At 43.2% G+C, this 22,389-nt stretch overlaps 1 protein-coding gene across 2 annotated transcripts in view; it reads right to left on the bottom strand.

Annotated features, from left to right (window-relative positions):
- Positions 1-1,083: 1,083 nt before the first annotated feature.
- NIBAN3 (niban apoptosis regulator 3) overlaps positions 1,084-22,389 on the bottom strand; it is a 32,748-nt gene continuing 11,442 nt past the window's right edge. For both annotated transcript variants that reach the window (XM_043995736.1, XM_043995729.1), the window contains 7 exons: positions 22,169-22,331; positions 21,678-21,868; positions 17,081-17,239; positions 16,765-16,881; positions 15,266-15,373; positions 12,689-12,800; positions 1,084-1,748 (listed from right to left, as the gene is read on the bottom strand). In XM_043995736.1, the coding sequence (XP_043851671.1) occupies positions 1,186-1,748; positions 12,689-12,800; positions 15,266-15,373; positions 16,765-16,881; positions 17,081-17,239; positions 21,678-21,868; positions 22,169-22,331 (1,413 nt within the window). In that variant the 3' untranslated portion in view covers positions 1,084-1,185. The remainder of the gene's footprint in view (positions 1,749-12,688; positions 12,801-15,265; positions 15,374-16,764; positions 16,882-17,080; positions 17,240-21,677; positions 21,869-22,168; positions 22,332-22,389) is intronic.

Raw genomic sequence — 22,389 nt, 5'->3', positions numbered from 1 at the left:
TACTCTCTTCTAGACACCACACACAGGATGCCAAGGACAGAGGAGAGCAGCCAGACTGACAAGGGCACTTATACCATGGGGGGGTTAGTGGAAGGCACCGAGAATGTTTAGCTTGGAGGTGAGTCTTAAGGGGACCATGATTATTGTCTTCAGGTGTCTGAAGGGTTGTTATGTGGAATGGCCTGTTTGACTTCAGAAAGCTAAAGAAGCAGTGGTAGAAATTGTACTGAGGCAAGATTTTTGTTCAAATATTTTCTGTCTTTTCTGACCCTTCGTGACCCCATCTGGGGTTTTCTTGGTAAAGATACAGGAGTGGTTTGCCATTTCCTTCACCAGCTCATTTTACAGATAAGGAAACTGAGACAAACTGGGTTAAGTGACTTGCCCAGGGTCACACAACTAGGAAGTGTCTGAAGCCTGATTTGAACTCAGGAAGATGAGTTTTCCTGACTCCAGGCCTGACAGTGTATCCACTCCACCATCTAGCTGCCCATAGACAGATTTCAGTTCAATATAAGGAAGGACATCCAAATAATTAAGGCTAACCCAAATCTAGAATGTTGAGGAATCTCCTTCCCAAGAAATCTTCGATTGGAAGCTATATAACCAGTTGTTGGCATATAATAGAAAACATTCCTTTTTCAATGTGGGTCAGAAGTGGGGCAGCTAGGTGGTACAGTGGATAGAGCACAGGCCCTGGATTCAGGAGTACCTGAGTTCAAATCCGGCCTCAGACACTTAACACTTATTAGCTGTGTGACCCTGGGCAAGTCACTTAACCCCAACTGCCTCACTAAAAATATATATATATATATATATATATATATATATATATATATATATATATATATATATATATATATATATATATATATATATATATATATATATATATATATATATATGGGTCAGAAGCAAGTTCTTTCCCTGCCTCCTTCCAGAGGGAGCTAGGTGGCACAGTGCTGGGGGTGGAGGGAGTGTGGAAAGGGACTCCAATGAGATTTATGCTATGAAATACTAAACTATTTAATTTGTATCAATGTGTTTATTATTCCTAAGCCTTTATTGCTATTTGGTCTTGTATACAGAAATAGAATCCTGTGAAATTATTTTCATTTCTGTCCCTGAGCCCCACAGACAGAAGGCAGGCCACCTTTCCTCCAGGACGGGCAATGAGGCCCTTTCTCACAACACCTCCCCCTCAAGGGTTTCCATGACCACAGCCTTGCCTTTCTCTAGTCCTCCACGTAAAGTCTTCACAGCGACATTGGAGTAGATTCCATCAGCCATCAGCTGTGCTCCTATGTCCCCTGCCTGGCTGCCACCCCTTGCTGGCTCTCGTTCTGGGCACTGGGATCTCAGAAACTCTGTAGGCCGGCTCCATCCAATGGAACCATTCCCCTTCACGTCCATTTCCAGCAGATGTGTCTGGAAGATGTCCGTGCCCATGGCAATAGTCGACCCCTCCAAAAGGACGCTTCTTTCGGTCTCATCTGGATCCTTATCCAGCAATTCAGGTGGCCACTGAGTAAAGCAGGTCTCCCTACTCCTTCTCCCTGTTTCTTCCCGATCCCCTTCACGACGGGAATCTTCAAGGAGATCGTGGTGGGGGTCTGGGTCCCAATGCGGAGGAGAATCAATGGTTTCTAGATTCCACATGGAAAACATAGCATGAGTACAGGTCTCTGCAGTCACCTTCTTCTTCTCCTCAGGTTGGAAGCCTCTTAGTTCAGCTGTTGTATCCATTCCTTGAAAAAAGAAGAAAATGGAAAAAAAAAGAAAAGGAAAAAGAAAAAGAACAAAATGTGTGTGGAGCATTTTTTTTCAGACACTCTTTCTCCTCTAAATTGCTCTTCAATCCCTAAAGTCCCTTTCCTCACTTCTTGTTATTTACACTGTTTCTTGTCTACTGCTCACTTCAACCCAGAAGATCAGGCTCACATAGGAATCTCTAATCTCCACATAACCAAGATCCATGTACCCATGCCAACATTGTAGCTTATAAAGAAATCCATAAGCATTTCATTTGAACAACCACCATTTGTGATAGATAGAGCAGGTATTAGTGTCTTATAGGCAGTTAAGTAGTGCAGTGGCTCTTAGAGCAGCACTATCCATCAGAGTCAAGAAGACCTAAGTTCAAATCCTACCTCAGATATTTACCAGCTGTGTGACCCTGACCAAGTCACTTAACCTTTTAAACTTCAGTTTCTTTATCTATAAAATGGGCATAATAATAGCATCTATGTCACAGGGTTCTTATGAGGATCAAATGAAATAACAAATTTTACAAACCTTAAAGTGCTAGGTAAATGCTAACTATTATTATTATCCCTACTTGATAACCAAAGAAACCAAGGCTCAGAGAGAAGTGACTTACCCAAGGTCACACCGCTGGTGAACAAATGTTGGTACTGGAACCTGGACTCCAAGATACCATACAACAGTTTAGGGAAGCTGTCTTTGTCTCACCAAGGGCATCTATGCCTATCCCTCAGATTCATCTATTTTTGCTTTTAGGGAGCTGAGAGTCACTTAGGTTTTTCACTTTTATAAGGAGGGGGAAAGTTGATGTAGTCACAAAATATAATGATAGGTAATGGCATGTACCCATCCTTTCAGGAAGAGTGAATACCTTCCTCTGATGACTCTAGAGGGTGGTAGGCCATTGGACAAACAAACAAACAATAAACAGCTACCCCCAAACTGGCCAAAGCCTTGAAATCTTTAAATAGCTAAACCTTAACGACAGTTGGCAACTCAAGAAAGATGAAGAGACAGCAAAAAGTCAGAGGGAAATTGAGCTATTCACCTGAAGGTGGGAGAAGAAGAGCTTTTTCTCCCGGCATCAATCAGTTGACAGACATTAATTAAGCACCAGGCACCATGCAAAGCACTGGGGATAGAAAAGAAGGCACAAGATAGTCCCTGTCCTCAATAGGCTCACAATCTATTGGGGAAGACACCACATAAACAGATACATACAGAGCAAGCTATATACTTGTAAATAGGAAATAATTAACAGAGGAAAGGCATCAGAATTAAGAGGGGTTGAGGAAGGCTTTCAGGAAAAGATGAGATTTTACTTGGGACTTAAAGGACATGGTAGGGGCAGCTAGGTGGCGCAGTGGATAGAGAACCTGCCCTGGATTCAGGAGGACCTGAGTTCAAATCTGAGCTTAGACACTTGACACTTACTAGCTGTGTGAACCTGGGCAAGTCACTTAACCCTCACTGCCCTGCAAAAAATATAAATAAATAAACAAACAAACAAATAGATAAATAAAGGAAGTGGTAGGGGGAATGGGTCTGTAAGTAGAGTGGAAGAGTTACAGCATTTCAGGCATGGGGGTCAGCCAGAGAAAATGCCCAGAGTGAAAAGATGAAATGTCTTGTTTGTGGAACAACCAGGAGACCTGTGTCACTGAACTGAAGAGTACATGTTGAAAACTTAGGTGTAGGAAGACTGGAAATGTAGGAGGGGATTAGCTTATCTAGGTCTTTGAACGCCAGAGTGTTTTGCATTTGATCCTGAAGGCAACAGGGAGCCAGTGGAGTATACAGAATGGGGAGTGGGGAGGAGAAGGTGGTATGGTCTGACTTGTACTTCAGGAAAATTGATTCGGCGACCTAATAGAGGATAGAATGGAGTGGGGAGAGATTTGAAACAGGCAGACCCACCAACAGGCTATTGCAGTAGTCCAAGTGAGAAGAGATGAGAGTCTGTACCAATTGTGGCAGTGTCAGAGCAAAGAAGGAGGCGTATTTGAGAGATGTTGCAAAAGTGAAATCAGCAGGCCTTGGCAACAGATTAGATATGGGGGATGAGAGATAGTGAGGAGTCCAGGGTGACTCTTCAGTTGTGAGTCTGAAAGACTGGGAGCATGGTCTTTCCCTCTACAATGATAGGGAAGGTTGGTGGGGGAGGGTTTAGGAGGAAAGATAATGAGCTCCATTTTGGACATATTAAATTTAAGATATCTACTGGATATGTAGTTAGAGATGTGTGAAAGGCAGTTGTAGATATAAGATTGGAGGTCATCGGGAAGCTGGGGACAGGATTTGACAATCATTGGCATAAAGATGGCAATTAAATCCAGAGGAGCTGATGAGATCGCCAAGTGAAGTTGTATAGAAGAAAAGAAGATGGCCCAGGACAGATTTCTGAAGTGCACCTATAATTAGAGAGTATAATCTAAAGGAGGATAAGGCAAAGGAGACAGAGAAGGAGCAGTCACATAGGCAGGAGGAGAACCAGGAGAGAGAGGTGTCCCCAAATACCTAGAGAGAAGTGCGTATCAAGGAGAAGACGGTAACCAAAAGTGTCAAAGGCTGCAGAGAGGTCAAGGAGGAGGAGGATTGAGAAAAGGCTATTGGGACTACTTGTCCAGGAAGAGAAATACCATCTAGTATTTGCAGAATGAGTTACAGAGAGTTAAAGGAGCAGATCTGGAAGCATAGGTACCCTCCACCCAGACACTGATACAGAGAGGCAGTTACTCAAATATGGAAACATCTTCAAGGAATGGGACCACTTACAGCAAAGAAGAGAAGCAGCTATGGATTCAGGAGAGAGCTAGCTCTGATGATGGAATTAAACCGAAGAGAGAGGCAGACTACAGGAGCCCAGCTGAGGTTCCCACCCAAAAGAGATGCTGCACCTGGAGTGAGCTTTGGGAGGATTCTGCTAGGAGGAGAAAGGTCTTTATGTTCCTGCGGTATCACGTGTGTTTAAACTGTATCTTGTTCTGGTCCCCCTGATCACCTCTTTACCTTCTAGTCAGTAGAGTAAGTTAAAAGTAGCCAGTATAAAAGGGCAGTAGTAGCAGGAAATTAGATTGCAAAGAGCAACCTGGAAGTCATGGACAAACTGTCCCAAAAGATCAAAGGACCATAACTTACAAAGTGTATTATATATTAACTAAAATTCACATCCTGATAATATGTAATGAATCAGGGGAAGCCATCTAGGCACTCTAGTCAAAGTTTCTGGTCCTAGAATATGTAAATTCTGGACAAAATCAAGACCTCCAAATTCCAGGCCAGCAGAACATCAAAAAGGGACTGATGATTCAGATATGTTAATGAATTAGCCCCAAGGTGGCACAGATAGGAGTTGGTCTGTTTCCCCAAAGAACCACAAAAATGAGATCTTCTTCTGTCTCCTAAGGGTTCATGCTACCTAGTGCTCCCAACTCTAGTCTCTGGTTTACATAAGTGATATTCTCTGCCTTTCCCCATCCCATCTGCCCCATGCTGCCTGACTTACTTCTCCATCCCATACCACCATCTGCCTTTGTATTTCTCCCCACTTTTTGCCACTTGTTTCAGTATTTTCTGTGCTGTTTGCTTTCACATCCTTTGTAGTTATTAAAGTCTGATTTCAGGGGCAGCTAGGTGGCACAGTGGATAGAGCACCGGCTCTGGATTCAGGACCTGAGTTCAAATCTGGCCTCAGATACTTATCACTTACTAGCTGTGTGACCCTAGGCAAGTCACTTAACCCCAATTGCTTCACCAAAAAAACAAACAAACAAAAAAGTCTGATTGCTACCACATTTCTTTCTGCCAATCATGTTCTTTCCTAGTGAGTATCAAAAGAACTAGTCCCAGGGCAGCTAGGGGGCACAGTGGATAGAGCACCGGCCCTGGAGTCAGGAGTACCTGAGTTCAAATCCGGCCTCAGACACTTGACACTTACTAGCTGTATGACCCTGGGCAAGTCACTTAACCCCAATTGCCTCACTTTAAAAAAAAAAAAAAGAACTAGTCCCTGTTTCATAATTTCATAAATTAATTAACAATTCAACAGAGGAGTGAATGGCATTGACAATATGTAGCCCCTACTCATGTGCATCATTACTAATGTACTAAGTTTGTACCTACTTTTACCAATGATGCTGTTTTGTGGTAAAGTGTATCTCAGGTTTCTGGGGAGAATTCTGTAACTACTGTTCCTACATTGACATCTTAGTGAATGCCTTTCCTTTGAACAAATTATGTCTTCTGGATGATTGTTCATGGGAAAGAAACAGTAGGGGCTCATGAATTAGTTTTAGGAGTGTTTACCTCCAGGAACTTCTAAATATCAGTGACCTAGTGGGTATCCAACCTTCCAGTGACAGTTGAGAGAATAGCCAATGGGGAGAATATTGTACTTTAAGTCCAATCCCTGTCTCCATCCTTCTATAACCCACAAAGATATGCTAGTCTTCTTAGATTTGGAATCGCTTTTTGTTGATCTACCTGTTTTGATAATAGAGCTAGGTTTGTCTCTTCCTCACAAAGATGCAAGTATCCACGGTGACATGTAGGAATATCTTCTAGTGTAGTGGGAGGAGGAGAGGAAAAGAGGGAATAAGCATTTATATAGTGTCTATTATGTGCCAGGCACTGTACTAAGAGCTTTTTTAGAAATATTATCTCATTTGATCCTCAAAACAACTCTGCATAATGTTATTATTATCCCTATTTTACGGTGAAGAAAACTAAGCCAAAGAGAGGTTAAAGTGACTTGCCCAAGGTTACACAGCTATTAAATATCTGAGACCAGATTTGAACTCAGATCTTCCTGATTCCAGACCCAGACCTCTATATTGCACTATCAACTCTCCATAGTGTAGTATAAAGAGTGCTAGACTGAGATTTGGGAGACCTGGGGTTCAATTCTAGCTCTGTAACCAGCTATGTGACCTTGGGCAAGTCCCCCTTTCTAGAATCTCACAATCCCAGAATAGGATGGGAACGTCAAGATCATTCCATGTTTGCATCTTATCTGCAATATCTTAAAGGGTCATTCAAGCTCCCAATGAAAGGTGGAACCCATTATCTTCTTCTTTTTTTTTTTTGCGGGGCAATTGGGGTTAAGTGACTTGCCCAGGGTCACACAGCTAGTAAGTGTTGAGTGTCTGAGGCCAGATTTGAACTCAGGTACTCCTGAATGCAGGGCAGGTGCTCTATCCACTGCGCCATCTAGCTGCCCCCGAGCCCACTATCTTCTGAGGCAGCCTATTCCATTTTTGAAGAGCTCTAATTTTTTTGGGGGGTGGGGTGGGGTGAGGCAATTGGGGTTAAGTGACTTGCCCAGGGTCACAGAGCTAGTAAGTGTCAAGGGTCTGAGGCCAGATTTGAACTCAGGTCCTCCTGTATCCAGGGCTGGTGCTCTATCCACTGCACCACCTAGCTGCCACGAAGAGCTCTAATTTTAAGGACAATTTTCCTCATATCAAGTCTAAATCCTCCTCACTCTAAAATCCACCCATTGTCCTTTATAATTTCACAACATTCATCTTCAATTGTTTTGTAACTGTGGTACTTTCCATTTACAAAGCCATCGTGTCTATTGTTTTCCTGGTTCTACTCACTTCATTTTGCATCAATTCATGTAAGTCTTTCCATTCTTCTCTATATTCATCATGTTCCTTGTTTCTTACAGTCAGTGATACTCAATTAGATCCACGTAACCACAATTTATTTAGCCATTACCCAATCTAGGAGCACCTACTTTGTTTTCAATTGCTTGCTGCTAGAAGTATTTTGGTGTACATGGAACCTTTCTTTTGGTTAGTGACTTCCTTGAGGTATGTGTTTAACAGTGTAATCTCTGGGTCAAAGGATATGGACATTTTAAACACTTATTTTACATAATTCCAAGTTGCTTTCCAGAATGGCTTCACTAATTCACAGCTCTACCAACAAAGTACCTTTGAGAAGAATTAGGAGGGCAATCATGGCTGTCTCAAGTATCTGAATGGCTGTCACTTGGAAGGGGGTTTATCATTGTCCAATATGAGGAAGCTGTCACTACTGCCTCCAACTGGACTTGCAGATAACACACACTGGAAGAACCTTGACCCTCCTGGTCTGAATGGTGAGACCTCACTGGTAGCTGGTACCATATCTAACTATGCTCTTTCATAAAAGCCATTTCCCAACATACTGCCTTCCATATACCTTTCTCTTCTCCCCTTCCACTTCTGCAACCCCACTCCCAACAGTAATCACATTAACTCTACCATTGCTTCTGGAAACTGACTGCTCACCTTCCAAGTAACTCCCCAGATCAAAACACCCTTCCCTGGTCATCATTCCCCTATATGTGTCATCTCTTCCCTTTAGAATGTAAGTTCCTTGAGGGCAGGGACTGTCTTGCTTTTGTACTTCTATCCTCAGCTTAGTATAGTAACTGGCACATTTTAAGTATATAATAAATGCTTCTTTCTTTCATCCATCCATTCATTCATTCATTTATTTATTCATTCGGTTGATTCTCTAATTCCTTTTTCCCCCTCAAAATCTCTAGGGACAGAGAGTCCCATGGCCACTCACTTGAGCTTTTGATCAGCTTGACAAAGAGTTTTATTGTTCTTAGAACCAAAGGGACTCTCCTCCCACTAACATAAAATCATAGTTCTTTCCTACACTTCCTGCAGATAAGCAGAACTACGTGTCCACACACTCCTTCAGAAAAAGCCTTAATGCTCTTATCTGAAATTAAGGTATCTCTGCCCTTTGGCCCTTTCCTCCAGATTGGACAATTCTAGTTCTCCCACATTTTTTGTCAGAGGTAAGAATTTCCTACTGGTAAACCCTGGCTGCCTCTCCTCTCTAAACATTCTCCAATTCTTGACTGATGTACACTGGGAGGGGGAGGGGGGTTACCCCCACGTTTCCCTGGCACTCACCCTTTGTGCTTTCTATTCCCAATGCCACCACAGGGCTCCTGGCCCGGGAGGTTCAGACAATGGCATTAACAGAATTTTCTCCTGCCTCTGAACCACCCTTCATACTGCTGCCAAACTAATCTTCCTAAAGTCCAGCTTTTAACTTCTCATTCCCTAGTCCAAGAACCTATGGAAAGCTCCCCACTGTCAACCACATTAACTGCTCCATGCCTCTACCTGGCCCTCAAGACCATCTGTGAGAAATACGCCCTTATATTTCCCAACACATACCCTCGGTCAGTCTTCCCCATTCCTCCAGCACAATCCAGGTGCTTTTTTTTTGCCTCTGATCCAGGGTTATGCACCATTAGAATGTAAAATCTTTGAGGGTACGGATTGTTTCATTCTTTGCAGACCCAGAGCCTAGGGCAATACCTGGTACATAGTAGGTGCTTAGTAAATGCTTGTTAATTGATTGGTCTGGAGTGTCCTTCCCCTTCTTATGCACTTAGCTAAGCTTTACATGCACAACTAGGGGGTGCAGTGGATACAACACTAGGCCATGAGTCAGGAAGATCTGAGTTCAAATCCAGTTTCAGACAGTTACTATCTGTGTGACCCTGGGAAGGTCACTTAATCCTGTTTGCCTCAGATTTTCCATCTGTAAAATGAGATGGAGAAAGAAATGGCGAACCACTCCAGTATCTTTTCCAAGAAACCCATCCCTCCCCCCAAATGGGGTCAGAAAAAGTCAGACATGAGGGCAGCTAGGTGGCACAGTGGATAAAGCACTGGCCCTGGATTCAGGAGGACCTGAGTTCAAATCCAGCCTCAGATGCTTGATACTTACTAGCTGTGTAGCCCTCCTTGGGCAAGTCACTTAACCCTCACTGCCCCACCAAAAAAAAGAAGGAAAAAAAAAGAAAAAGTCAGAGGCAACTGAAAAAAATAACTGAACAACAAAACTTTACTTATCCCTCATTTACCTCTTCCATGAAGCCCTCCTGGACTATTCCAACTCCTGGTGATTTTTTTCTTTTCTAAACTCCTAGGGTTAGTGCCATAAAATTCATTCCTTAATTGTTTTCTGATTGCTGTTAAGATTCTTAACACTTCTGTTAAAATTCTCTCTCCTCAAAGGACCCACATGTACAAAAATATTTATAGCAGCTTTCTTTGTGGTGGAAAAGAACTGGAAACTGAGGGGATGCCCATCAACTGGAGAATGGCTGAACAAGTTGTGATACATGAATGTAATGGAATACTATTGAGCTATAAGAAATCATGGTGGTACAGTGGATAAAGCACTAGCCCTGGATTCAGGAGTTCCTGAGTTCAAATCTGGCCTCAGACACTTGACACTTACTGGCTGTGTGACCCCGGGCAAGTCACTTAACCCCCATTGCCCTGCAAAAAAAAAAAAGAAAAAAGAAATGATGAGCAGGCAGATTTCAGAAAAAACTGGAAAGACTTAAATAGGCTGATACTGAGTGAAGTGAGCAGAACCAGGAGAACATTATACAAAGTAACAGCAACATTGTGTGATGATCAAGTGTGATCGACTTGGCTCTTCTCAGCAGTAGAATGATCCATGACAATTCCAAAAAGGACCCCTAATGGAAAATGCTCTCCACATTCAGAAAAAAGAACTGTGGAATCTGAATGCAGATTGAACCATACTATTTCTACTTTCTTTGTTTTTCTTTTTTGAGGTTTTTCCTTTTTGTTCTGATTCTTTTTTTCACAACATGACTAATGCAGAACTATGTTTAATGTGATTGTACATATGTAACCTACATCAGATTGCTTTTTGTCTTGGAGAGAGGGAAGGGAATGGAGGGAGGTAGAAAAATTTGAAACTCAAAATATTATAAAAACCAATGCTGAAAACTATCTTTACATGTAACTAGAAAATAATAAAATACTATTAAGATTTTAAAAAAAGATTCTCTCTCCTCTACTTCTCTAGCTACTTACCCACTCCCACACTCTCTGTCCTTACCCCAGTAGCTGGCATGATAACTAGTATTCAATAAGGGTTGGCTAATAACTTGGCTGGAGGACTTCTTCCCTGCTGTCTGGTCATGTGCTTTTACCATCCCCCACTATCACAATGGCTTCTTTCATGATGAATGGCATTTATTTAGCTATGACCTTGGGTGGGGTTTTTGCTATATGAGGTTGACCATATTCATAGTATTGGCTCCACAAAAGAGCAATCATCTTATCCCACCACCACCACCCCTTTATCTGTCACCAGGGGTATAGACTTACTATACCCCCAGGACTTCCTTCCAGCTGTGGCAGATCCCTTCCCCTAACTGATTACCACCTATGCCAACAGAGCAGGAGACTAGGGACAGAATTGTCCCACTTGGGACAGAATAATACTATCAAATATGGTATAGTCATACTTCGGAAGACTGACATCTCTTGCTAGCCTATCCTTGTCTAGTTCAGGACTCTACCACCTCCCTAAAGTTTCACTTTTACAGTTCTTTGCTCAGTTACAGAGAGAGTATGACGAGCTAAATTATCAGAGATGCCAATCACAGCAAAAGCAAAGGCTGCAGCAAACTGAGAAATTCCAACCCACCATGACCCACAACTTCTGACTGATCCCCAGCTGGGTACTTGTGCCTTTCAGTATTCTCCTTCCTGGTTCCAAACCCTCTCTCTCTTCCAGTGTATAAAGGAGCTAATATTATACTGTCACAGTCACCAAGTCCCCAAACACAGCAATCCTCTTAAGTCAAACTTTAAGTGTTTGCTTAAATTCTTTCAAAATACTCCCATTGGCACTGCCTGCTCCCTGAACAAAACAAACTTCATCAGTGAAGCTGATTCATACAGCCTAATAATAAATGGACTTCCTATTGTCAAAGTCTGTAGCACCAAGGACTCTACTGTCTTAGAAAAATTAAAAATTAATGTTGTGACCAGCAGCTAGCTGGCACAGTAGATAGAGCAGTGTGCCTAGAACCAGGAAGACCTGGGTGTAAATCCGACCTCAGATACTTACCAGCTGGGCAAGTCACTTAACCCTGTTTGCCTCAGTTTCCTCATCTGAAAAATGATAATAGCACCTATATCCCAAGGTTGTTGTAAGGATCAAATGAGATAATAATTGTAAAGGACTTAGCACAGTGCTTGGCACCCACTATAGAAATAATAGCTATTATTATTATTAGTTGTTGGTGTCAAGCCCTCAGTTTTCCTTGAATTAAAGACCTAATCAGTCTCTCTTAAATAGAAGACTTAATCAATAGGAACTACAGCTCCCACCCTGGAATCAGCTCCTACAAGGCCCACCACTCTCCACCCATTTCCAGCTCTAGTTCTGAGAACAGAGCTGCCATTCTTGAAAATGACATGCCAATCAATTGCCCTATGACTCCCAACATCATTCCCTCAGTTTTCCCTAACATACTCCTCCTGTGAGCAACATTCCAAACTCCTTGATGAAAGGGACTGTCTTGCTTGTTTGTGTATCCCTGTGTTTAGCACACTGACTGACACAGTAAGCACTTGATAAATTTTTTTCATTCCTTCCTTCCTTCCTTCCTTCCTTCCTTCCTTCATTCATTCACCTTGGACCTAGCTATACTATTCACACCATATACCATTGGTTTGTAGTTCTAAGTGTACAACCTTGTACTTCTCCCTGCACAACTTAGATACTTCCTCATTCATCTTTTGAGCAGGTATAGGGAAATACTAATGAGAGTCAGCTCCCAAGTTCCCTGCTCTTAGAGGAAACCCAAACTGGGCTGTACAAAAAGAATATCTTCATTGAATGGTAGGGCTCAGAGCTGGGATCATCTAGCCCAGGGATAATTGAGAGTTGACTTTATATGGCCAGTCCTTAGGGGTTCTTCCCAGGTTTGCCAATGGTCTTTGTAATTGGTTCTGAAGTTGGCCGTACTTCCTTCCTTCTAAAATCAGCCCTGGATGCAATATCTTGTGCCTGTGGAGCAGGGAGGGATGGTGGGGTCCCTTGTGTTCTTGGAGCACAGCCTACTGACCTGCATTCACCTTCTGGTTCAGGAAGCTCAGAACTACATCCTCATAAATGTTCTCAATGGTGATGATGTGACTGTAGTCTGCAAACACGTACTTCTCATACTTGTGCAACTCCTAGGATTGAGATGTAGAGAGAGAAGTCAGGGCAGGTGCCTTTGGGAACCTCCTTGACCAACCTTTCTAGGATCTAGTCCTGGGCTTACATCGGATAAATCTGGACCTCAGATTGATAAACTCTGTTCAAGGGTCTAGTTGCTTAGTTCCTTGGTTCTTGCCCAGCCTGGGCTGTCAGTCTTATCAGGGAGAAGAGGGTGACTGGGCCTTTTTGGACTAATTTGTGCTACCCAATCCCAGGAAATGGACTCACAAAGAAGACTTCACACTGAGTGACATACCAGGGGGAAATAGCTTAGATGTGTTTATAACATATTTGACTCATCCTAGCTCAGAAAGGTAGGTACTATAAGTTATCCCAATTTTATGGATTCCTTCATTAAAGGTTAAGTGATTTTCTAAGGTTACTTAGCTAGGAAAACCAGAGCTGGGACTTTAAGGTGGGTCTTCTTGATCTACTATACCATACAGACTATATTATTTGTCTTTTCCATTGTTACTATTTTCATAGTTACATTAAATTTACCCCAGCCTCTATTTTACATGGATTCAATTTGATTCAACAAATATTCATTAAATGCCTAAGTTGTACAAGTCACAATGTGCTCAAAGATAATTCCAAGGCCACAAGGCAGGCTAACTGAGTGCCAACAATAGAAATAGTTTGAAAGTTGAGGGAGAAGCAGATTTGTGGCAAGATCATACTAAATTCATTTTGGGACATGATGAAATTGAGGAGCTCATGCGAACATTCTAGGAGAGATACCAGCAGGAAGTTGGGAAGTATAAGGACAGCACAGGCTCAAAGATATACTGGCTCTTTCCCTGCCACTGGCAAAAAATCCCAAGTCTCCTCCAAATGCCCTTACTTGATCCTGCCATCTCCTTGAGCTATGGTCTTATATTTCTCTTCCCTTTCACAGACTAACTCCTTGAAAATACTATCCACAAACATTGTACACAGTAACAGCAACATTGTGTGATGATCAACTGTGATAGACTTAGCTTTTCTCAGCAATACAATGATCCAAGACAATTCCAAAGGACTCATAATGGAAAATATTCTCCACATCCAAAAAAAAAGAACTGTGGATTCTGAATGCAGATTGAACCATACTATTTCTACTTTTTTGTGGTTTTTTTCTTTTGTGAGGTTCTTCCCTTTTTTTATGATTCTTCTTATATGACATGACTAATGCAGCAATGTGCACTAATGGGATTGTACATGTATAAACTATGTCAGATTGCTTTCTGTCTTGGGGAGGGGGGAGGGAAGGGAGAGGGAGAAAAATTTGGAACTAAAAATTTTATGAAAACAAATGTTGAAAACTAGCTTTACGTGTAACTGGAAAATAACAAAATACTTTTATAATTTAAAAAAAATGCGGGGGCAGCTAGGGGGCACAGTGGATAAAGCACTAGCCCTGGATTCAGGAGGTCCTGAGTTCAAATCCAGCCTCAGACACATGACACTTACTAGCTGTGTGACCCTGGGCAAGTCACCTAACCCTCATTGCCCTGCAAAAAAAAAAAATGCTATCCATGCCCACTCCATTTCATTTCTTCCCAGTTACTTCTCAATCTTTTTAATCTGGCTTCCATAATCATTATCACTTAGCAGAAAGACCTCTTTCCAAAACTGCCAATGAACCCAACTGCCAAATCCACACGCTCTTTCTCCATCCTCATCCTTCTTGACTTCTCTGAACCCCCTGATATTGTCAAGCACCCTCTTCTTCCTAAACTCTCTCTCCTCTCTGGTTTTTCATGATACCACTCTACACTGGTTCTCAAGCTAACTGCTTCTTCTTAGTATCTTTTGCTATGTCATGCCCATTAAAATTGGGAGCCCCCATTCTTCAAAGCTTTCTCCCATGTCCTTCTCTCTTTCTCTCTGTGTGTCTCTCTCTCCCCACATATCCAATCAGCTGCTAAGTCTTATCAATTCCCCAACAACTGTCACATCTATTCCCTTCTCTCTACTCCCAAGAGTAGTAGTTCTCTTTGTAGTGGCAAAAAATTGGAGTTAGAAAACCAAGATTTGAGTCCTGACATTTTCTAGGGGTAGAATACTTACTAGCAAGTTACTGATTTTCCCTGAGCCTCAATATTCTCTTCTGTAAAATGGGAACAACTGCTTCTGTCATAATCATCACAAGGGCCAATGGCCCTTTTATTTTTTTTTTGCAGGGCAATGAGGGTTAAGTGACTTGCCCAGGGTCACACAGCTAGTAAGTGTCAAGTGTCTGAGGCCACATTTGAACTCAGGTCTTCCTGAATCCTGGGCCAGTGCTTTATCCACTGCACCACCTAGCTGCCCCACCAATGGCCCTTTTGAGGCAGTGAGGGGGAGCACAGAAGCCTGAAGCCTCTCCCCAATTCCATGGCCTGAAGTTCTCTTGAGTGAACAAGGGCTTTGGGGCTCAGGCACAGGGAGAGGCTGCCCCTGAGGGCTTCACACTCACCAGTTTGCAGCCCACTTCCAGCCTTCTCAGCAGGTAGGGAAGGAAAATCTGGACAAGCCATTCTTGAACAAAATGCTTCTGAGCAAATTTGCTGTCAGACTCAAATTTCTGAAAGAACAATTGGGCAACAAGTCTTTGTTGACTGTTTTTCAATCAAGAAAAAATAAAAACACATACCATGTGCCAGGCACTGGGGATGTGAAAGGCAAAAGGGAAAATAATCCCCGGACCAGAAGGAGCCTGCAGTCTATCTGTTGTTCAGTTATGCCCGGCTCTTCAGGACCCCATTTAGGTCCATTTCCTTCTCCTGCTCATTTTACAAATGAAGAAACTGAGGCAAACAGGATGAAGCGATTTGCCCAGGGCCACACAGCTAGTAAGTGTCTGAGGTCATATTTGAACTCAGGTCTTCCAGACTCAAGGCCCAGAGCTCTAGCCACCACAGTCCAGCTAGAGAAAACAAATAGAAAACCCTGTTTGTTGTTCAAAGCTCTTCACAACCTCACTTTCCAGTCTCCTCCCTTTCCCATACTCTTTGATCCAGTAACAGTGTCCTCCTTGCTGTCCCTGGAACAAAACATGCCATCTGGGCTCCCCACATTTTCTCTGGCTGTTCCCCCAGCTCTGGAATGTTCTCCCTCTTCATCCCCACCTCTTGGCTTCCTCAAAGTCCCAGCTAAAATCCTACTTCCTACAGAAAGGTGATTTCCCTTAGTGCCAGCACCTTCCCTCTGTTGTTTATTTCCAATTTATCCTATTAATAGGGCAGCCAGGTGGTACAGTGGATAAAACACTGGACCTGAAGTGAGGAAGACCTGAGTGCAAATCTGGCCACAGTCACTTACTAGCTGTGTGGCCCTGGGCAAATCACTTCACCCTGTTTGCCTCAGTTTCTTCATCTGTAAAATGGGCTAGAGGAGGAAATGGCAAACCACTCTAGTATCCCTGCCAAGAAAACCCCAAATGGGGTCACAGAGAGTCTGGAACAACACAACAACAAATCCTTTTTATAGGTTATTTGTCCTAGTTGTTTGCATGTTGTCTCTCCTGTTAGATGGTGAGCTTCTCATGGGCAGGGGCTATCTTTTGCCTTTCTTTGCATCCTTAGAGCTTAGAATAGCATCTGGTACCTAGTAGGTACTTAATTACTGCTTATTGTCTGACATGTGTATGTATGTATGTATACACACATATAATATACATATAGATGTGTGTATACACACATATAATATACATATGGACACATATGTATATATGTTTTGGGGTATATTTGAAACAGATATAAAGTGATTTAGGAGAGAAGGTACTAGCAGCTAACAGACTCCAGAAAGACCTCATGCAGAGGTGGCACATGAACTGAGTCTTGATGGGAAGCAGAGATTTTAAGAGATGGAGGTCAGGAGGGAATGCCTAGAAAGGCAAGGGGAACAGCCAGTTCAAGTCTCTGGCAGGGTGGTCACGGCAAGAACGAGGGTGACTGGGGGGAAGGGGGATCTTACTTTTAACACACGACCCTTGACCTTTTCCAGCAGGCAGATGACTTGTCTTCTACGAGTGGCTGAGGACACATGTTGGTCTGAAAGCTGTTGGAAGGTGTACACGGCATTCTCCATCAGCTAGGAATGGAAAAGTTAGAAAGAGGCATTTGGTATGAAAAAGATGTGTGGATTCACGACCTCCAGCTGCCTTTTCCCAGCCCCCAGACACATTCCCAGGTAGGGAAAGTCACCAGGACATGCTCCATGCTTCCTTCTCACCCACCCACAGATGGGACTGGAACTCCACACAGGCTTTCCTCCTGACCCTTCATGGTACCTGTTGCATGAGATCCTGAGCACTGAAGACAAGGTTTCTAGTGCCATGAAAACCAAATCTTTCCTTCAAACCCTGGAGACAGTCCCAGTACAGCTCTGCCTTCTGGTAGCACGGCTGCATCAGCTCTAAGTCCCAGGGCATATCTCCCAGTGAGCAAACCTGTGAAAGTGCAGCAGAAGGGGAAGATGTCACACTCTTCCTGCTGGGCCCCAGTTGGTGTGGTCATTCAAAAAGAGGAGAGCAGGGGAGCTCCCTCAGCTTGCCCTTTGGTGGGAGTCATTCCCTAGATTGGGGAGAGCTGCTTTTAAAGTGCAGAGTAGGGTCCCATGGCCTCAGATGCTACAAGGAAGTCAGGAGGCCTGGAAAGGATGGGAACAATATCCTGACAATGCAAGAAATTCCAATAAGGAAGAAATGAGGAAGCTGCGTAAGGAGACCTGCATAGGACACTTTTCAACCACCTTGGATTTAAGAAACAACATAAACAGACAATGGAAGCATAAGCCGGCAGCTGGGGTAAAGTATCCTGGCACACTCCTGTAAGAATCATGTTAAGAACACTGAAGCTCAGGACAGGCTGGTGACAAAGTCTGCTAACTAATGCTACCTGACAACAAGGAAAGTAACTTTTTTAGAGGAAGAACCACTGCCCAGGGACTGGGATGGTGCTATTGGATGACAAAAAAAAGACAGAAATAATGAGCACGCACTTCTGTTTGTTCACCAAGAAGAATGGAACAAAAATGGATGATAGCAAATTCAAGATTAAGAGAAGAAACATTAAGGGTGACCAGCATCTCCCAGTGAATTCAAATGGCCAAATCGAGAGGAATTCTATCCCCATCTACTAGATATCCTGCTGAAGCTTTAGGCTCACTGGGAGCCTTGTTTCAATTCCTGGCAAAATTTTGGAGCATATCATTAAAGGGAGGTCTTGTGAGCAACTTGGTCAGTCAGTCAGTCAGTCAATAAGCATTTATTAGGTGCCTATTATGTACCAGGTACTGTGCTAAGTGCTGGGAATACAAAGAAAGAGAGGAGGAGGAGGAGGAGAGGGAGGAAAGAAGGAAGGAAGGCAAGTTTCCGCTCTCAAATAATTCACATTCTTTTGGGGGGGAGGGGGCAATGAGGGTTAAGTGACTTGCCCAGGGTCACACAGCTACTGTCAAGTGTCTGAGGCTGGATTTGAACTCAGGTATTCTTGAGTCCAAGGCCAGTGCTTTATCCACTTCGCCACCTAGCTGCCCCCTAAGAATTCACATTCTAATGTAGGAGACAACTGCTATGTACAAAGAAGATATAAACATGACAAAGTGGGGATAATCAAGAGAGGAAAGTCATTAGCATTAAGAGGGATGGGGAAAGGCTTTTTGGAGGTGTAATTTTAGCTGGGATTTAAAGGAAGTCAAGGAAGCCAGCTAGGTGGTGCAGTGGATAGAGGACGGGGCCTGGAGTCAGGAAGGTCTTCCTGAGTTCAAATCTGGCCTCAGACACTTCCTAGCTGTGTGACCCTGGGCAAGTCACTTAATCCTTGTTTGCCTCAATTTTCTCATTTGTAAAATGAGCTGGAGAAGGAAATGGTAAACCACTTCAGAACCTTTGCCAAGAGAACCCCAAATGGGGTCATGGGAGTCAGAAAGTACTCAACAAGAACATATACCAGGCATTGTGCTAAACACTAAGGATACAAAAGCCAAATGAAGCAAAGATAGTCCTTTCCCTGAAGGAGCCTACCTTCTAATGCAGGAAGACAATATTCCCTAAAAGGGACCTGAAAAGTAAGGGGAGGGGGCAACGTTCTAGGCTACAAAGAAAAATAAAGGCATAGCAGCCAGAGCAAAAAGTGGTTAAGTACTGTAGTTTCCAAGTATTCTGCCCCTTTCAGAACATATTTGGAGTGGTCCGTCCAGTCCTAGATGCCCCACATTCTAGGAAGAACAATGAGAAACTAGAGTTCATCTAAGAGGTGCCATCACTGGTTAAAGAAAATGGGTTTTTAGACTGGGGTGTGGGGGTGGGGACTGGCTATGATATCTGTCGCCAGGAATCTGAGGGGCTGTCATGGGGCAGATTAGACTTCTCCATGGCCCCAGAGGACGAATGGAAGGAAGTTTTAAAGGGGCAGCTTTGGACTTGAGATCAGGAAAAACTTTCCAAAAATCAGAGGTGTCCAAAAGTGATCTGGGCTGCCTCGGGGAATGCCCAGCTCCCCATCACTGGAGGTCTTTAGTGTCAGCTGAATGTCAATGGGGCTGTAAGAGATTCTTGCTTAAGCAGCAAATGCCCTCTGAACTCCCTTCCAGACCCTCAGTGTCTATGATTCTTCACATCGTGGCCCTCAGAGGAAGGACATTGCCACATGTTTCCTATTATAACTCACTTCCCCTTGTGCCAAGGAAGTGCCCCCTAACAGCCTCTGTGCTCAGCACTTCTTTCTGGTGTCATATTTGGCTCTAGGAAATGTGAGCTCTCCACAGGATAAGCATGAGACGGGCCATGGTGACCTAGAGAACAGCTGAAGGTACTGGGGCTCCAGCCAGGATCCACCAAGGGAGAGCCGGAAGGAGTAACAAGAGCCTGCACTCTTGCCTGATTCAGTCTCAAAGGCTGCTGGCCCTAAGCCTCTATAATACCTTGGGCGTCCAGCGGGATCATTTCTAGTGGAAAGATATCTATTAGACACTCCCTCAGCCCCCACTGCTTGAGGCTGCCTGGAAAAGGGGCTTGTAGGACAAAAGGAGGGAACAAGCAATTATTAAGCACCTACTATATGCCAGGCATTGTCCTAACCCTTTTTAGAGGTAGGTGCTATTTATTACCCCCATTTTATAGTTGAGGAAACTAAGGCAGGCAGAGGTTACTTAGTTAATAAGTTCTGAGGCCAGAGTTGAACTCAGGCCTTCCTGACTCCGGACCTAACACTGATATTAATAAAGTTAAATTGGGTAAAGTTAACATTTCATTATTCATTATTCATCATTAAACAAAATTAAATTCATAAAATTAAATGATGTGAACAGTTTCCCAAAAAAATGCTCCAGATGACAAATAATTAGAAAACCATGAATTGAAAACAGCTCAGAGGTTATGCCTCATAACTATCAAATTGGCAAAACAGACAGAAAAAGGAAAACTTTAAAAAAAAAGAAAAGAAAAAGGGAAACTACAAATATTAGAGGGGCAACAATATTGTGAAGACATACAACTTTGAAAGAATTGGGAACTCTAATCAACACAACGACCAACCATGATTCTAGAAGACTCATGTTGAAACATGCTACCCACTTCCTGACAGAGGTGATGAACTCAGAGTAGAGACTGAGACATATGGGGAGGGGGGCAGGGCCGCCCAAGGCATGGCCAATTTGGGGGCTGGTTTTGCTTGATGATGAATATTCACAACAAGGGTTTTATTTTTTTCTCTTTCTTATTGGGGAGAAGGAAATACATGGCTTCATTGATTGAAAAGATAAAATTTAATTTAGAAAATAAACAATTAAAACCAACAAGACCAAACAAAGAGGGAAACATATGCAAAAATATTTACACTTCTTTTTTCAGTGGCAAAGAAATGGAATAAAGCAGTATCCATCAACTGGGGAATGGCTAAACAAATGACAATATATGAATGTGATAGAATAGTACTGTGCTGTAAGAAATGAAGAGAGACAGTTTCAGAGAAACCTAAAGGGCAGCTAGGTGGCGCAGTGGATAAAGCACCGGCCCTGGATTCAGGAGTACCTGAGTTCAAATCCAGCCTCAGACACTTGACACTTACTAGCTGTGTGACCCTGGGCAAGTCACTTAACCCTCACTGCCCAGCAAAAAAACCAAAAAAACCCCCAAAAACAAAAACAACAGAGAAACCTAAAAAGACTTATATGAACTGATGCAGCATGAACCAGGAGGACAAATTAAACTATAACAAAACTGCAAAAATGAATAAATTTGAAAGACTTAAGGAATTCTGATCAATGCATGACTCACCCTGAACCCAGAGGGTTCATGATGAAGAATGACATCACCTCCTGCCAGAGAGGTAATAGACTAAGAGTATGGTAGACTGAAAAACACATTTTTGCACATAACCAATATGGGAATTTTTCCCCCAGTTGTAAGAATTTGTTACAATGGTTTGGTTTGGTTTTTAAAGGGGAGAAAAAATAAATGCTTTGATCATTTTTTGTTTGTTTGGGGTTTTTTTGGTGAGGCAATTGGGGTCAAGTGACTTGCCCAGGGTCACACAGCTAGTAAGTAAGTGTAAAGTGTCTGAGGCCAGGTTTGAACTCAGGTCCTCCTGAATCCAGGGCCGGTACTCTATCCACTGTGCCACCTAGCTGCCCCTGATCATTTTTTTAAAATTTTAATTAAAAAAGTAGGGGACAGGGGCAGCTAAGTGGTGCAGTGGATAGAGCACCGGCCCTGGATTCAGGAGGACCTGAGTTCAAACCTGGCCTCAGACACTTTACACTTACTTACTAGCTGTGTGACCCTGGGCAAGTCACTTGACCCCAACTGCCTCACTTAAAAAAAAAAAAAACAAAAGCAGGGGACAGGTTTGCGAGATATAAGCTGGGACCACATGGGGAAATCTTACCTCCTCTTTCAGCACTGCAACAACCCGACTTCTCTGCACGTTCCTGAGCAGACCATCCATTCGATGAATGAGGAGTGTGCCAATCATGCCAACCCCTTGGCGAACAGGGCCAAGGAGCTCCTCTATCACCCAGGCCAGCTGAGGCTCCACTTCCTGGCAGAGGAAGGACTCAGCAAGGCCACACACCATTGCTGGAAAAAGAGCAGAATGTTTCATGAGGCCCTAGGCCTGGCAGAAAGCCTGGGCTGCAGCATGAAGGAGGAGGCCCCTGGGATCTGGGGGGGATACAAGGATCACAGGACAGTTCTCTGACTCATGAAAAAGGCCCTAGCTCAGTCACTGTAATGTGAGCAGCACAGACAAAAGGGAGGGGAGTGGGAGGCAGGGGTTGGGGTGGGGAGGGTGGCAGAAACATTTTGTAGCTGAATCTGGTCCATCTACAAGTCTGCTCTAGGCAGAAGCAGCGTCCTCCTCACCCAACCAATTCTCACTTTGAAGTTTTTGAGCAATCTGATTTCTTAATGCAAGCATCTGATCCGCCTCAGGACGAATTTTCTTCTCTAACTCTTTCTGAAGTTCTTCCTTTTCTTGATGAAAATTGTGGAGCTCAGAGGAGACCAGTTTTAATACTAGAATATAAACTTCATCCAAGAACTGTTCAAAGAGTAGGAGCCAGACAGAGCCAGAAACATATAGAAAGGGAAAGGAAAAG

This window comes from Dromiciops gliroides, chromosome 1 (assembly GCF_019393635.1).
Source record: "Dromiciops gliroides isolate mDroGli1 chromosome 1, mDroGli1.pri, whole genome shotgun sequence".
NCBI lineage: Eukaryota > Metazoa > Chordata > Mammalia > Microbiotheria > Microbiotheriidae > Dromiciops > Dromiciops gliroides.
Note: the sequence above shows the minus strand (reverse complement) of the source record. Positions and strands in the feature narration are given on the sequence as shown.